We start from the raw sequence: 17,282 nt of genomic DNA on the forward strand, positions 1-17,282 counted from the left end.
GAGAAAGTAGAGAGAGAGAGAGAGAACGTAGAGAGAGAGAGAGAGAAAGTAGAGAGAGAGAGAGAGAGAGAGAGAGAGAGACAGAGAGAGAGAGAGAGATAGAGAGAGATAGAGAGAAAGTAGAGAGAGAGAAAGTAGAGAGAGAGAGAGACAGAGAGAGAGAGAGAGAGAGAGAGAGAGAGAGAGAGAGAGAGAGAGAGAGAGAAAGTAGAGAGAGAGAGACAGAGAGAGAGAGACAGAGAGAGAGAGATAGAGAGAGAGAGAGAGAGAAAGTAGAGAGAGAGAGAAAGTAGAGAGAGAGAGAGAGACAGAGAGAGAGAGAGAAAGTAGAGAGAGAGAGAGAGAGAGATTGTTTACTTTCCTTTTGTTTACTATCTACTTCACGTGCTTTGGCAATGTAAACATATGTTTTCCATGCCAATAAAGCCCATAAATTGAATTGAATTGAGGAGGTATCAATAACTGTTTAACTATTAATGTGACTCCCAGGGTCTGGAAAGCTGAAATATTCTGTCCCAACCTGTTCTAACACAGATATAATATACCACACAATACAATGTGACAAACAGTATGTTAAAGTGTTAAAATCCTTTAAAACAACCATCATCAGCTGCTTCTGTAATATGTCATGTAGTTCATTTTGGCTGGCTAAGCCGGTGCAGAAACACTGTAGTTGAATGAGAAGGCTTTGTCCTGGTGTGTGACAGAACATTGTGGCATGTCAACAACCACAGTCTGATGACAACAGGCTGCTGTGCCACACGGCTCTCAACATACCGCCGGCAGAGAAATTAATTAACAGATTCTTTCCTGTTGATCGGACAATGAGTGAGTAAGTGGGAAGGAGTGGGAGAGAGAGACGGATAGGGAGAGATGTGGGGGGATGGAGTGGGACAGAGAGACTATCTACTTCACTTGCTTTGGCAATGTTAACATACGTTTCCCATGCCAATAAAGCCCTTAAATTGAATTGAATTGAGAAGGCGAGAGAGAGAGAGAGAGAGAGAGAGAGAGAGAGAGAGAGAGAGAGAGAGAGAAGGAGAGAGAGAGAGAGAGAGAGAGAGAGAGAGAGAGAGAAGGAGAGAGAGAGAGAGAGAGAGATGCGTCAACAGCAACCTTGGGAAAATCCTCTGCATTATCATTAACAGCAGACTAGTTCATTTCCTCAGTGAAAACAATGTACTGAGCAAATGTCAAATTGGCTTTTTACCAAATTACCGTACGACAGACCACGTATTCACCCTGCACACCCTAATTGACAAACAAACAAACCAAAACAAAGGCAAAGTCTTCTCATGCTTTGTTGATTTCAAAAAAGCTTTTGACTCAATTTGGCATGAGGGTCTGCTATACAAATTGATGGAAAGTGGGGTTGGGGGAAAAACATACGACATTATAAAATCCATGTACACAAGCAACAAGTGTGCGGTTAAAATTGGCAAAAAACACACACATTTCTTTCCACAGGGCCGTGGGGTGAGACAGGGATGCAGTTTAAGCCCCACCCTCTTCAACATATATATCAACGAATTGGCGAGGGCACTAGAACAGTCTGCAGCACCCGGCCTCACCCTACTAGAATCTGAAGTCAAATGTCTTCTGTTTGCTGATGATCTGGTGCTTCTGTCACCAACCAAGGAGGGCCTACAGCAGCACCTAGATCTTCTGCACAGATTCTGTCAGACCTGGGCCCTGACAGTAAATCTCAGTAAGACAAAAATAATGGTGTTCCAAAAAAGGTCCAGTTGCCAGGACCACAAATACAAATTCCATCTAGACACCGTTGCCCTAGAGCACACAAAAAACTATACATACCTCGGCCAAAACATCAGCGCCACAGGTAACTTCCACAAAGCTGTGAACGATCTGAGAGACAAGGCAAGAAGGGCCTTCTATGCCATCAAAAGGAACATAAAATTTGACATACCAATTAGGATCTGGCTAAAAATACTTGAATCAGTTATAGAACCCATTGCCCTTTATGGTTCTGAGGTCTGGGGTCCGCTCACCAACCAAGAATTCACAAAATGGGACAAACACCAAATTGAGACTCTGCATGCAGAATTCTGCAAAAACATCCTCCGTGTACAACGTAAAACACCAAATAATGCATGCAGAGCAGAATTAGGCCAATACCCACTAATTATCAAAATCCAGAAAAGAGCCGTTAAATTCTATAACCACTTAAAAGGAAGCGATTCCCAAACCTTCCATAACAAAGCCATCACCTACAGAGAGATGAACTTGGAGAAGAGTCCCCTAAGTAAGCTTGTCCTGGGGCTCTGTTCACAAACACAAACAGACCCCACACAGCCCCAGGACAACAACAACAACAACAACACAATTAGACCCAACCAAATCATGAGAAAACAAAAAGAGAATTACTTGACACATTGGAAAGAACAAACAAATAAACAGAGCAAACTAGAATGCTATTTGGCCCTAAACAGAGAGTACACAGTGGCAGAATACTTGACCACTGTGACTGACCCAAACTTAAGGAAAGCTTTGACTATGTACAGACTCAGTGAGCATAGCCTTGCTATTGAGAAAGGCCGCCGTAGGCAGACCTGGCTCTCAAGAGAAGACAGGCTATGTGCACACTGCCCACAAAATGAGGTGGAAACTGAGCTGCACTTCCTAACCTCCTGCCAAATGTATGACCATATTAGAGACACATATTTCCCTCAGATTACAGCGATCCACAAAGAATTCGAAAACAAACCCAATTTGGATAAACTCCCATATCTACTGGGTGAAAAACCACATTGTGCCATCACAGCTGCAAGATTTGTGACCTGTTGCCACAAGAAAAGGGCAACCAGTGAAGAACAAACACCATTGTAAATACAACCCATATTTATGTTTATTTATTTTCCCATTTGTACTTTAACTATTTGCACATTGTTACAACACTGTATATATAGATAATATGACATTTGAAATGTCTTTATTCTTTTGAAACTTCTGAGTGTAATGTTTACTGTTAATATTTATTGTTTATTTCACTTTTGTTTACTATCTACTTCACTTGCTTTGGCAATGTTAACACACGTTTCCCATGCCAATAAAGCCCTTAAATTGAAATTGAAATTGAATTGAATTGAGAGAGAGAGAAGAGAGAGAGAGAGAAGGAGAGAGCTACAGTAGACGTGTCTTGGGGTCAGGGGTCAGGGGTTGTGATGCGAGTAGCGACAGCGGCATGAGGAGCGACACTGCTCTTATGTGATTAAAGACATGTTCACACCACGACTGATCTACAGGAGAAGCCATGTATACATCTGGTATAAAGACACACACACACACACACACACACACACACACACTCCAGCAGATGTATTAGTATTATTGGATCAGAGTTGCAGCTCTGTGACGCGTCATAGCAGAGCAAGAGAGCCATCTGTGTCCACCACTCTCTCTGTCTGTTTCTCGCTCTCCCAATTCAATTCAATTAAATACATGCTTTATTAGCATGAATGGGTGGTTGCCACTGTTGCCAAAGCAATGTATATGAAGTTGTTTGAGCAACAACAATTATATATATCAACAAAAACAATTATACATAATTATACAATTCTCTCTCTCTCTCCCTCTCTTTCCCTCTTTTTCCCACTGTGTCCCTCTCTCTCTGTATCTCTCTGTATCTCTCTGTGTGTCTCTCTCTCTCTCTGTATCTCTCTGGGTCTCCCTCTCTCTCTCTGTATCGCTCTGTATCTCTCTCTCTCTCTGTATCTCTGTATCTCTCTGTGTGTGTCTCTCTCTCCCTCAATTAAATTTAATTTAAGGGCTTTATTGGCATGGGAAATGTATGTTAACATTGCCAAAGCAAGTGAAGTAGATAATAAACAAAAGTGAAATAAACAAATATTAACAGTAAACATTACACTCAGAAGTTCCAAAAGAATAAAGACATTTGAAATGTCTCTCTCTCTCTGTATCTCTCTGTGTATCTCTGTGTATCTCTCTCTGTGTGTGTCTCTCTGTATCTCTCTGTGTCTCTCAATTCAATTCAATTCAATTCAATTCAATTCAATTTGCTTTATTGGCAGGACGTAACAATAAACACTACCGTTCAAAAGTTTGGGGTCACTTAGAAATGTCATTTTTTTTCGAAAGAAAGGCCATTTTTTTCTCCATTAAAATAACATCAAATTGATTAGAAATACAGTGTAGACATTGTTAATGTTGTAAATGGCTATTGTAGCTGGAAACGGCTGATTTTTAATGGAATATCTACAAAGGCGTACAGAGGCCCATTATCAGCAACCATCAGTCCTGTGTTCCAATGGCACGTTGTGTTTGCTAATCGAAATGTATCATTTTAATTGATCATTTTAATTGATCATTAGAAAACCCTTTTGCAATTATGTTAGCACAGCTGGAAACTGTTGTGCTGATTAAAAAAGCAATAAAACTGGCCTTCTTGAGACTAGTTGAGTATCTGGAGCATCAGCAATTGTGGGTTCGATTACAGGCTCAAAATGGCCAGAAACAAATAACTTTCTTCTGAAACTCGTCAGTCTATTCTTGTTCTGAGAAATGAAGGCTATTCCATGCGAGACATTGCCAAGAAACTGAAGATATCGTACAACGCTGTGTACTACTCCCTTCACAGAACAGCGCAAACTGGCTCTAACTAGAATAGAAAGAGGAGTGGGAGGCCCCGGTGCACAACTGAGCAAGAGGACAAATACATTAGAGTGTCTAGTTTGAGAATCAGACGCCTAACAGGTCCTCAACTGGCAGCTTCATTAAATAGTACCCGCAAAACACCAGTCTCTGATATGGTATTTAATGAAGCTGCCAGTTGAGGACCTGTGAGGCGTCTGTTTCTGTGCTCACTGAGCCTGTACTTTGTCAAGGTTTTTCTAAGGTTTTGATAAGTAACCATGGTCAAATAGTTAGCCACGGTGTACCAGATAGCACTGCATTTTACTTTGTGCTTGTGCTTGTTTTTCCCAATAAGCAACATAGTTTTGTTTTGACTGTGTTGTGATTTGGTTTATTCTGATTGATTGGATGTTCTGGTCCTGAGGCTTCAGTGTGTTAGTAGAACAGGTTTGTGAACTCAGCCCCAGGACCAGCTGGATGAGGGGACTATTTTCTTTGCTCAGCTCTTGGCATTGCAGGGCTTGGTAATGATATGAGAGGGGGTCACTGTTATTTAAATGTTTCCAAAACTTAATTGCTAATTTTTGAGTTTTTATTATTAGTGAGTATTGGCCTAATTCTGCCCTGCATGCATTGTTTGTAGTTTTCCTCTGGACATCTTTCTGTGTCTCTCTGCGTGTCTCTCTCTCACTGTCTCTCTCTCTCTCTCTCTCTCTGTGTCTCTCTGTATCTCTCTGTGTCTCTCTCTCTCTCTGTGTCTCTCTCTCTCTGCGTCTCTCTCTCTGTGTCTTTCTCTCTCTGTGTCTCTCTGTGTGTCTCTCTCTCTGTGTCTCTGTCTCTCTCTCTCTCTGTATCTCTTTCTGTATCTCTCTCTGTATCTCTCTCTGTATCTCTCTCTCTCTGTGTCTCTCTGTGTGTCTCTCTCTCTGTATCTCTCTCTCTCTCTGTGTCTCTGTGTGTGTCTCTCCCTCTGTATCTCTCGGTGTCTCTCTGTGTCTTCCTGTGTGTCTCTCTCTGTGTGTCTCTCTTTATGTATCGCTCTGTATCTCACTGTATCTCTCTGTGTCTCTCTCTCTGTATCTCTCAATTTCAATTCAATTCAATTTCAATTTAAGGGCTTTATTGGCATGGGAAACGGATGTTAACATTGCCAAAGCAAGTGAAGTAGATAGTAAACAAAAGTGAAATAAACAATAAAAATTAACAGTAAACATTACACTCAGAAGTTCCAAAAGAATAAAGACATTTTAAATGTCGTTTATGTATATATACAGTGTTGTAACAACATGCAAATAGTTAAAGTACAAATGGGAAAATAAATAAACATAAATATGGGTTATATTTACAATGGTGTTTGTTCTTCACTGGTTGCCCTTTTCTTGTGGCAACAGGTCACAAATATTGCTGCTGTGATGGCACACTGTGGTCTTTCACCCAGTAGATAAGGGAGTTTATAAAAATTGGGTTTGTTTTCAAATTCTTTGTGGATCTCTGTAATCTGAGGAAAATATGTGTCTCTAATATGGTCATACATTTGGCAGGAGGTTAGGAAGTGCAGCTCAGTTTCCACCTCATTTTGTGGGAAGTGTGTACATAGCCTGTCTTCTCTTGAGAGCCAGGTCTGTACATAGTCAAAGCGTTCCTTAAGTTTGGGTCAGTCACAGTGGTCAGGTATTCTGCCACTGTGTACTCTCTGTTTAGAGTCAAATAGCATTCTAGTTTGGTCTGTTTTTTTGTTAATTCTTTCCAATGTGTCAAGTAATTCTCTTTTTGTTTTCTCATGATTTGGTTGGGTCTAATTGTGATGTTGTTGTTGTCCTGGGGCTCTGTGGGGTCTGTTTGTGTTTGTGAACAGAGCCCCAGGACCAGCTTACTTAGGGGACTCTTCTCCAAGTTAATCTCTCTGTAGGTGATGGCTTTGTTATGGAAGGTTTGGGAATCGCTTCCTTTTAAGTGGTTATAGAATTTAACGGGTATTTTCTGGATTTTGATAATTAGCGGGTATCGGCCTAATTCTGCTCTGCATGCATTATTTGGTGTTTATCGTTGTACACAGAGGATATTTTTGCAGAATTCTGCATGCAGAGTCTCAATTTGGTGTTTGTCCCATTTTGTGAATGATTGGTTGGTGAGAGGACCCCAGACCTCACAACCATAAAGGGCAATGGGTTCTATAACTGATTCAAGTATTTTTAGCCAGATCCTAATTGGTATGTCAAATTTTATGTTCCCTTTGATGACATAGAAGGCCCTTCATGCCTTGTCTCTCAGATCGTTCACAGCTTTGTGGAAGTTACCTGTGGCGCTGATGTTTAGGCCGAGGTATGTAACGTTTTTTGTGTGCTCTAGGGCAACGGTGTTTTGATTGAATTTGTATTTGTGGTCCTGGCAATTGGACCTTTTTTGGAACACCATTATTTTTGTCTTACTGAGATTTACTGTCAGGGCCCAGGTCTGACAGAATCTGTGCAGAAGATCTAGGTGCTTCTGTAGGCCCTCCTTGGTTGGGGACAGAAGCATCAGATCATCAGCAAACAACAGACATTTGACTTCATTTCTAGTAGGGTGAGGCCGGGCCTGTTCTAGTGCCCTCGCCAATTCGTTGATATATGTGTTGAAGAGGGTGGGGCTTGAACTGCATCCCTGTTTCACCCCACGGCCCTGTGGAAAGAAATGTGTGTGTTTTTTGCCAATTTTAACCGCACACTTGTTGTTTGTGTACATGGATTTTATAATGTTGTATGTTTTTCCCCCAACCCCACTTTCCATCAATTTGTAAAGCAGACCCTCATGCAAAATTGAGTCAAAAGCCTTTTTGAAATCAACAAAGCATGAGAAGACTTTGCCTTTGTTTTGGTTTGTTTGTTTGTAAATTAGGGTGTGCAGGGTGAATACGTGGTCTGTCGTACGGTAAATTGGTAAAAAGCCAATTTGACATTTGCTCAGTACATTGTTTTTACTGAGGAAATGAACTAGTCTGCTGTTAATGATAATGCAGAGGATTTTCCCAAGGTTGCTGTTGACGCATATCCCACGGTAGTTATTGGGGGCAAATTTGTCTCCACTTTTGTGGATTGGGGTGATCAGTCCTTGGTTCCAAATATTGGGGAAGATGCCAGAGCTAAGGATGATGTTAAAGAGTTTAATTGGAATTTTGTGGTCTGTATATTTTATCATTTCATTGAGGATACCATCAACACCACATGCCTTTTTGGGTTGGAGGGTTTGTATTTTGTCCTGTAGTTCATTCAATGTATTTGGAGAATCCAGTGGGTTCTGGTAGTCTTTAATAGCTGATTCTAAGATGTGCATTTGATCATGTATATTTTTGTTGCTGTTTGTTCTTTGTTATAGGGCCAAAAAGATTGGAGAGGTGGTTTACCCATACATCTCAGTTTTGGATAGATAGCTCTTCGTGTTGTTGTTTGTTTAGTGTTTTCAAATTTTCCTAGAAGTGGTTAGAGTCTATGGATTCTTCAATTACATTGAGCTGATTTCTGACATGCTGTTCCTTCTTTTTCCGTAGTGTTTTCTGTATTGTTTTAGTGATTCACCATAGTGAAGGCGTAGGCTCAGGTTTTCTGGGTCTCTATGTTTTTGGTTGGATAGGTTTCTCAATTTCTTTCTTAGGTTTTTGCATTCTTCATCAAACCATTTGTCATTGTTGTTACTTTTCTTCGGTTTTCTGTTAAATATTTTTAGATTTGATAGGGAAGCTGAGAGGTCAAATATACTGTTTAGGTTTTCTACTGCCAAGTTTACACCTTCACTATTACAGTTGAACATTTTGTCCAGGAAGTTGTCTAAAAGGGATTGAATTTGTTGTTGCCTAATTGTTTTTTGGTAGGTTTCGACACTACTTTCCTTCCATCTATAGCATTTCTTAATATTATTCAGTTCCTTTGGCTTTGATGCCTCATGATTGAGTATTGCTCTGTTCAAGTGGACTGTGATTTTTCTGTGGTCTGACAGGGGTGTCAGTGGGCTGACTGTGAACGCTCTGAGAGACTCTGGGTTGAGGTCAGTGACAAAGTTGTCTACAGTACTACTGCCAAGAGATGAGCTATAGGTGTACCTACCATAGGTGTCTCCTCGATGCCTACCATTGACTATGTACATACCCAGTGTGCGACAGAGCTGCAGGAGTTGTGACCCGTTTTTGTTGGTTATGTTGTTGTAGTTGTGCCTAGGGGGGCATATTGGGGAGGGAATGCTGTCACCTCCAGGTAGGTGTTTGTCCCCCTGTGTGTTGAGGGTGTCAGGTTCTTGTCCAGTTCTGGCATTTAGGTCGCCACAGACTAGTACATGTCCCTGGGTCTGGAAATGATTGATTTTTTCCTCCAGGATGGAGAAGCTGTCTTCATTAAAGTATGGGGTTCTAGTGGGGGGATATAGCTAGCACACTAATGCTCTTGTGGCTGAATGTAAGTAAGCCCCCTTTGCTGCTATAACAGCCTCCACTCTTCTGGGAAGGCTTTCTACCAGATGTTGGAACATTGCTGCAGGGACTTACTTCCATTCAGCCAAAGACCATTAGTGAGGTCGGGTACTGATGTTGGGCGATTAGGCCTGGCTCGCAGTCAGCGTTCCAATTCATCCCAAAGGTGTTCGATGGGGTTGAGGTCAGGGCTCTGTGCAGGACAGTCAAGTTCTTCCACACCGATCTCGACAAACTATTTCTGTATGGACCTCGCTTTGTGCACGGGGGCATTGTCATGCTGAAACAAGAAAGGGCCTTCCCCAAACTGTTGCCACAAAGTTGGAAGTACAGAATCGTTTAGAAAGTAATTGTATGCTGTAGCGTTAAGATTTCCCTTCACTGGAACTAAGGGGCCTGGCCCGAACCATGAAAAACAGCCCCAGACCATTATTCCTCCACCAACAAACTTTACAGCTGGCACTATGCATTCGGGCAGGTAGCGTTCTCCTGGCATCCGCCAAACCCAGATTTGTCCGTCGGACTGCCAGATGGTGAAGCGTGATTCATCACTCCAGAGAACGTGTTTCCACTGCTTCAGAGTCCAATGGGGGCGAGCTTTACACCACTCCAGCCAACGCTTGGCATTACGCATGGTGATCTTAGGCTTGTGTGCGGCTTCTCGGCCATGGAAACCCATTTCATGAAGCTCCCGACGAACAGTTATTGTGCTGACGTTGCTTCCATTGGTAGTTTGGAACTCAGTAGTGAGTGTTGCAACTGAGGACAGACCATTTTTACTCGCTACGCCCTTCAACACTCGGCGGTACAGTTCTGTGAGCTTGTGTGGCCTACCATTTCCTGGCTGATCCGTTGTTGCTCCTAGACGTTTCCACTTCACAATAACAGCACTTATAGTTGACCAGGCAATTCTAGCAGGGCAGAAATGTGAAGAACTGACTTGTTGGAAAGGTGGCATCCTATGACAGTGACACATTGAAAGTCACTGAGCTCTTCAGTAAGGCCATTCTACTGCCAATGTTTGTCTATGGAGAGTGCATGGCTGTGTGCTCAATTTTATACACCTGTCAGCAACGGTTGTGGCTGAAATGGCCGAATCCACTAATTTGAAGGGGTGTCCACATACTTTAGTATACATAGTGCATCACTCCTCAACTCTCCACCTGATAGCTGATATAGGGCGGCAGGTAGCTTAGTGGTTAAGAGCATAGTGTCAGTAACCGAAAGGTCGCTGGTTCTAATCCCCGAGCCGACTAGGTGAAAAATCTGTCGATGTGCCCTTGAGCAAGGCACTTAACCCTAATTGCTCCTGTAAGTCGCTCTGGATAAGAGCGTCTGCTAAATGACAAAAAAAAATTAAAAAAATTTAAAAATGTGGTGAGCGTGTGACACATTGGTGGTGGATGAGGTGAGTTTCACCCTACAATGTAAAGCACTTTGGTAGAAAAGCGCTATATAAATCCAATCAATTATTACATATTGTGCATCGGCCTTCTGACCCCTAGAATGGAGGAGAGGGAGGGAGGGAGGGAGGGAGGGAGGAATGGAGGGAGGGGAAGGGAGGGGGCATGTGGCTAAGCATGACATAGCACCAGTATCCTCTCTGATTGGCTAATCCAGCCCTCACCTAGGTGTGTATGGGAGATAGTAACGTGTTACAAACAGTTAGCACACACACACACACACACACACACACACACACACCTCTGATCACACAGACAGAGGGAGTGATTCAACCTGTCATTAATTTGTTCGTTAGCAGAGAGCAGTGACAGACCACCGCATGTTTCAGGCAGTGTGAGAGCAGAGACAGACCACCGCATGTTTAAGGCAGTGTGAGAGCAGAGACAGACCACCACATGTTTAAGGCAGTGTGAGAGCAGAGACAGACCACCACATGTTTAAGGCAGTGTGAGAGCAGAGACCGACCACCGCATGTTTAAGGCAGTGTGAGAGCAGAGACAGACCGCCACATGTTTAAGGCAGTGTGAGAGCAGAGACAGACCACCACATGTTTAAGGCAGTGTGAGAGCAGAGACAGACCACCACATGTTTAAGGCAGTGTGAGAGCAGAGACAGACCACCATATGTTTAAGCCAGTGTGAGAGCAGAGACAGACCACCACATGTTTAAGGCAGTGTGAGAGCAGAGACAGACCACCACATGTTTAAGGCAGTGTGAGAGCAGAGACAGACCACCACATGTTTAAGGCAGTGTGAGAGCAGAGACAGACCACCACATGTTTAAGGCAGTGTGAGAGCAGAGACAGACCACCACATGTTTAAGGCAGTGTGAGAGCAGAGACAGACCACCACATGTTTAAGGCAGTGTGAGAGCAGAGACAGACCACCACATGTTTAAGGCAGTGTGAGAGCAGAGACAGACCACCACATGTTTAAGGCAGTGTGAGAGCAGAGACAGACCACCATATGTTTAAGCCAGTGTGAGAGCAGAGACAGACCACCACATGTTTAAGGCAGTGTGAGAGCAGAGACAGACCACCACATGTTTAAGGCAGTGTGAGAGCAGAGACAGACCACCACATGTTTAAGGCAGTGTGAGAGCAGAGACAGACCACCACATGTTTAAGGCAGTGTGAGAGCAGAGACAGACCACCACATGTTTAAGGCAGTGTGAGAGCAGAGACAGACCACCACATGTTTAAGGCAGTGTGAGAGCAGAGACAGACCACCACATGTTTAAGGCAGTGTGAGAGCAGAGACAGACCACCACATGTTTAAGGCAGTGTGAGAGCAGAGACAGACCGCCACATGTTTAAGGCAGTGTGAGAGCAGAGACAGACCACCACATGTTTAAGGCAGTGTGAGAGCAGAGACAGACCACCACATGTTTAAGGCAGTGTGAGAGCAGAGACAGACCACCACATGTTTAAGGCAGTGTGAGAGCAGAGACAGACCACCATATGTTTAAGCCAGTGTGAGAGCAGAGACAGACCACCACATGTTTAAGGCAGTGTGAGAGCAGAGACAGACCACCACATGTTTAAGGCAGTGTGAGAGCAGAGACAGACCACCACATGTTTAAGGCAGTGTGAGAGCAGAGACAGACCACCACATGTTTAAGGCAGTGTGAGAGCAGAGACAGACCACCACATGTTTAAGGCAGTGTGAGAGCAGAGACAGACCACCACATGTTTAAGGCAGTGTGAGAGCAGAGACAGACCACCACATGTTTAAGGCAGTGTGAGAGCAGAGACAGACCGCCACATGTTTAAGGCAGTGTGAGAGCAGAGACAGACCACCACATGTTTAAGGCAGTGTGAGAGCAGAGACAGACCACCACATGTTTAAGGCAGTGTGAGAGCAGAGACAGACCACCATATGTTTAAGCCAGTGTGAGAGCAGAGACAGACCACCACATGTTTAAGGCAGTGCGAGAGCAGAGACAGACCACCACATGTTTAAGGCAGTGTGAGAGCAGAGACAGACCACCACATGTTTAAGGCAGTGTGAGAGCAGAGACAGACCACCACATGTTTAAGGCAGTGTGAGAGCAGAGACAGACCACCACATGTTTAAGGCAGTGTGAGAGCAGAGACAGACCACCGCATGTTTAAGGCAGTGTGAGAGCAGAGACCGACCACCACATGTTTAAGGCAGTGTGAGAGCAGAGACAGACCACCACATGTTTAAGGCAGTGTGAGAGCAGAGACAGACCACCACATGTTTAAGGCATTGTGAGAGCAGAGACAGACCACCATATGTTTAAGCCAGTGTGAGAGCAGAGACAGACCACCACATGTTTAAGGCAGTGTGAGAGCAGAGACAGACCACCACATGTTTAAGGCAGTGTGAGAGCAGAGACAGACCACCACATGTTTAAGGCAGTGTGAGAGCAGAGACAGACCACCACATGTTTAAGGCAGTGTGAGAGCAGAGACAGACCACCGCATGTTTAAGGCAGTGTGAGAGCAGAGACCGACCACCACATGTTTAAGGCAGTGTGAGAGCAGAGACAGACCACCACATGTTTAAGGCAGTGTGAGAGCAGAGACAGACCACCACATGTTTAAGGCAGTGTGAGAGCAGAGACAGACCACCACATGTTTAAGGCAGTGTGAGAGCAGAGACAGACCACCACATGTTTAAGGCAGTGTGAGAGCAGAGACAGACCACCACATGTTTAAGGCAGTGTGAGAGCAGAGACAGACCACCACATGTTTAAGGCAGTGTGAGAGCAGAGACAGACCACCACATGTTTAAGGCAGTGTGAGAGCAGAGACAGACCACCACATGTTTAAGGCAGTGTGAGAGCAGAGACAGACCACCACATGTTTAAGGCAGTGTGAGAGCAGAGACAGACCACCACATGTTTAAGGCAGTGTGAGAGCAGAGACAGACCACCGCATGTTTAAGGCATCGTGAGAGCAGAGACAGACCACCACATGTTTCCTTGGTGATCAAGGAAAACGGTTAATTTAAAAAAGAAAGAGAAAAGAAAGCAAGACAAAAAGACGAGGGAGTTTCCATGGCGATGTTGCCCCCCTTCTAAACATTATTGGAGAGATAAAAACAAATGGAAAAATTAGTCAATGTAAGGAATCAGACACACAAAGTGTGAATACTTTCTGAAGCCACTGTACCCGAGCGAGAAAGAGGGAGGCACACACCTTCAGAGAAAGACGCACAGAGAGCGGGGTAAGTTGAGGCTTCTACATTCTGCATCACTACGTCAAGGGAAATATCTACATATATTTCAGGATGTTGTGTATCCCAGGAAATTATCAGAATTCATGAAAACATATGTTTAGCAAATGTACAGTAGTTAGGGACAGGGTAAGTTGAATCACCTTGGGGTAAGTAGGCGACGGTGTCCTGTGACAGTGGGTGATAGTATTGCTAGGCTATAGTTTAATTCATGGGATGGGGGTGTGGTATATTGTATATCTTACAGCGACTTCAGAATGTATTCACAGTGCTTGACTTTTTCCACATTTTATTGTGTTACAGCATGAATTTAAAATGTGCAACGCATTTAACTTTTTGTCCTGAATACAAAGTGTTATGTTTGGGACACATCCAATACAACACATTAATGAGTACCACTCTCCATATTTTCAAACATAGTGGTGGCTGCATCAGGTTATGGGTATGCTTGTAATCGTTAAGGACTGGGGCTAAGCACAGGCAAAATCCTAGAGGAAAACCTGGTTCAGTCTGCTTTCCACCAGACACTGGCAGACAAATTCACCTTTCAGCAGGACAATAACTTAAAACCCAAGGTCAAATCTACACTGGAGTTGCTTACCAAGAAGACAGTGAATGTTCCTGAGTGGCCGGGTTACAGTTTTGACATAAATCTACTTGAAAATCTGAAATGTGTTGTTTAGCAATGATTATCAATCAATTTGACAGAGCTTGAAGAATTTTGAAAAGAATAATGGGCAAATGTTGCACAATCCAGGTGTGGAAAGCTCTTAGAGACTTACCCAGAAAGACTCAGCTGTAATTGCTGCCAAAGATGCTTCTACAAAGTATTGACTCAGGGGTGTGAATACTTAAGTAAATGAAATATTGCAATACATTTGCAAAACATTTTAAAAACATGTCTTCACTTTGTCATTATGGGGTATTATAAAACGGGTGGGTCTAATCCTGAATGCTGATTGGTTAAAACCACATTCCAGCCGGTGTCTATTTCACAAGTTACCACCGGCTAAAGCTATGACGTTAAAATGCCTATTTACTCTGTTCCATCTGACTGCACAATCCACTGTCTCATCAGCCCAGCCAGGCAATTTATAAACTTGATCTCCACTATAAAAAGCATCTAGACATTATCTCACATTTCTTTTAGACTAACATTTAGTTTTCAACAGCGGCGATTTGTATAAACCTTGCTGTCTGTCTCTCTGACATTTGCAACACTGTTTCAATATTCAAATTCGATCTCCAGCTGTCCCATAGTAATGAACGAGTTGGGACGAGACAGACAGGCAGGATGCGTTTCTCAGCCAGTCGAAATCATGAATCAGCTGGCATCATTTGTATGGATATATACAAAGAAATGTCAATTGAAAAAAGGTCAAACGAAACTTAGAGCAGCTAGTTTGCAATCTTTCCAGCTTCAGTTTGAAGTGATTGTGTTAGCTGTGTTGTTGGCTAGCTCCTCTGAACAATAGTGTCCTGACGAGCGAGCACATTTTCTATGCCAGGCGAAATTGGGCCTCATTAGCTCATTGTTATGGATGGATGCAAATAAATGTCACTAGAGAACAGCTTAAATGCAAATGCAGCTACTGTTGTTATTCTGTCTGCACTGTTTGACGTGACAGTAAGTTAGCCGTAGTTGGCTAGCTAGCAGGCAAGGGATAAGAACGATGCCAGCCAGTATCTGCAGATTCAGATTACAGTATGTCATGCATGGTGGTTAGCTATGACAATCCGTTTGTACTGTATGGGATTATGGTTTATTGTTTAGCTTGCTACATGTCTAAACAAAAGACTCCACTTCTCCAGATGATCACATGACCCATCAAGTTAGCCAGGTGTGTCTGGGGGAGAAACAGCCATCTATTTTATTTCATGAACATGTGTACATGTCTAGACAATAGTGACCCTTCCACTTAGCTGGCTGGAGGGTGGTTATAGCATTTATTTCACATGACCCATCAATTTAGACAAGTGTGTCTGGGTAAGCATCATGTAATAATTATAAAATATTTTCAAAATATTTTTATCTGGACCCTTTCTATTTTTGATATTGCTACTATGCAAATATGCAAGTAACCATTTCACTGTAACGTTTTCACCTTCTGTTTATTGTGCATGTGACAAATAAAGTTTGATTTTATTTGATATAGTGTGTGTTTACCAGAGAAGGTAATGTGAAGAACAACATGACCTGCACCAAAGTCAGATTAGGATATAGGCCAAGGACTAGATAAAGTGTATTTTTACCTGGAGTTTTTCCTTATTGTAGGCTACTACTTTCACCACTTTTAGTCTTGAAATATTTGGTTGTTTACTGCATTACTCACTCTGTTTAGCACATGGCCTCATGTGAATCCTTAAAGAGATGGGTGGGGCTAAAGCTTAAGAGGGTGAACGATGCTGAATGGGTGTAGACAAAGAAGAGCTCTCCAGTAGGTACCAAAACAATCAAGGGCCATTTTCTCAAAGGTGAGGTTGCAAGTTTATCAACTTTCAAAGCAGAATTACTTTCCCATTACTTTACTTTCCCATTGTTCCTCAACTGAAGTGATATATCATTTTCTAACTCAGAGTCTCTACTTTTATCCAATGTAAAAAACACAAATTCAAATGTTGCAACATAAGACCAAATCAAGGTTTTGTGGTCCTCTGTAGCTCAGCTGGTAGAGCACGGCGCTTGTAACGCTAAGGTAGTGGTTTCGATCCCAGGGACCACCCATACGCAAAAAAAATAAAATAATTATGCACGCATGACTGTAAGTCGCTTTGGATAAAAGCGTCTGCTAAATGGCATATTATTATTATTATTATTATTATTTATTATTTAAGGTGGTCGGTCACAAATACTATGCATATTAGCACCTTTCTGATTCAGAGGGGTTAGGTTAAATGCGGAAGACACATTTCATTTGAATGCATTCAGTTGTACAACTGACTAGATATCCCCTTTCCATTCCCTTTATTATGCATTAAACTGACAAAATATAATCATCATTTGTATGGGGTATGGTGACCATTGGCTCAACTTACCCCAATGCAAACATTTTGACTATGTTAGCCCACGCAGCTACAAGGACGCACATTAATGCTAGGTTTAGGACCTCATATTAAAGCTTATAGAGACCCCAACTGATTTATAGAACAATCTTTAAATTATCTATGTTCGTTTAGATACAAGCATCATGAAACCTCTAAAACAATTAATTAATTTGACTTGGTGAAAATCAGTTTTTTGGACTTAACTTGCTTACCACTTTTTCTATATGGTTTCTTCCTTCACAGACTCACACGAAATGATGACCTCTTCCTAAATATTTGTTCACATGATCCATTTTGTGTATGGATTCTTAGAAACAAGGGATGGCTCAACTTACCCCACTCTCCGCTACATACACAAGCATCCAGACCTCTGGTACAGATAAATTGTTTTCCTATGTGTGAATGGGCTCCGTCTCTCTGGTTCTTTACCTTTAAGAGATCTATTTCTTTGATGCAATCTTGCCGAGCTTTGGCATCCATCAAGTCGAATATCTATCAAGAGATCAAAAGGAAAGAGAGGA

The 17,282-nt window shown here is 42.7% G+C and overlaps 1 protein-coding gene across 1 annotated transcript in view; it reads right to left on the reverse strand.

Moving 5' to 3' along the window:
* Window positions 1-17,249, reverse strand: part of LOC311117358 (serine/threonine-protein kinase Nek7-like) — a gene marked incomplete at its 3' end in the record, with an annotated part of 39,762 nt that extends 22,513 nt beyond the window's left edge. Inside the window, exon 1 of the mRNA XM_084192315.1 lies at window positions 17,191-17,249. Coding sequence (XP_084048441.1) covers window positions 17,191-17,241 — 51 coding nt within the window. The 5' untranslated portion in view covers window positions 17,242-17,249. The remainder of the gene's footprint in view (window positions 1-17,190) is intronic.
* Window positions 17,250-17,282: the final 33 nt, after the last annotated feature.

This window comes from Coregonus lavaretus (genome assembly GCF_964263955.1).
Source record: "Coregonus lavaretus genome assembly, contig: HAP1_SCAFFOLD_4728, whole genome shotgun sequence".
In the NCBI taxonomy this organism is placed as follows: domain Eukaryota; kingdom Metazoa; phylum Chordata; class Actinopteri; order Salmoniformes; family Salmonidae; genus Coregonus; species Coregonus lavaretus.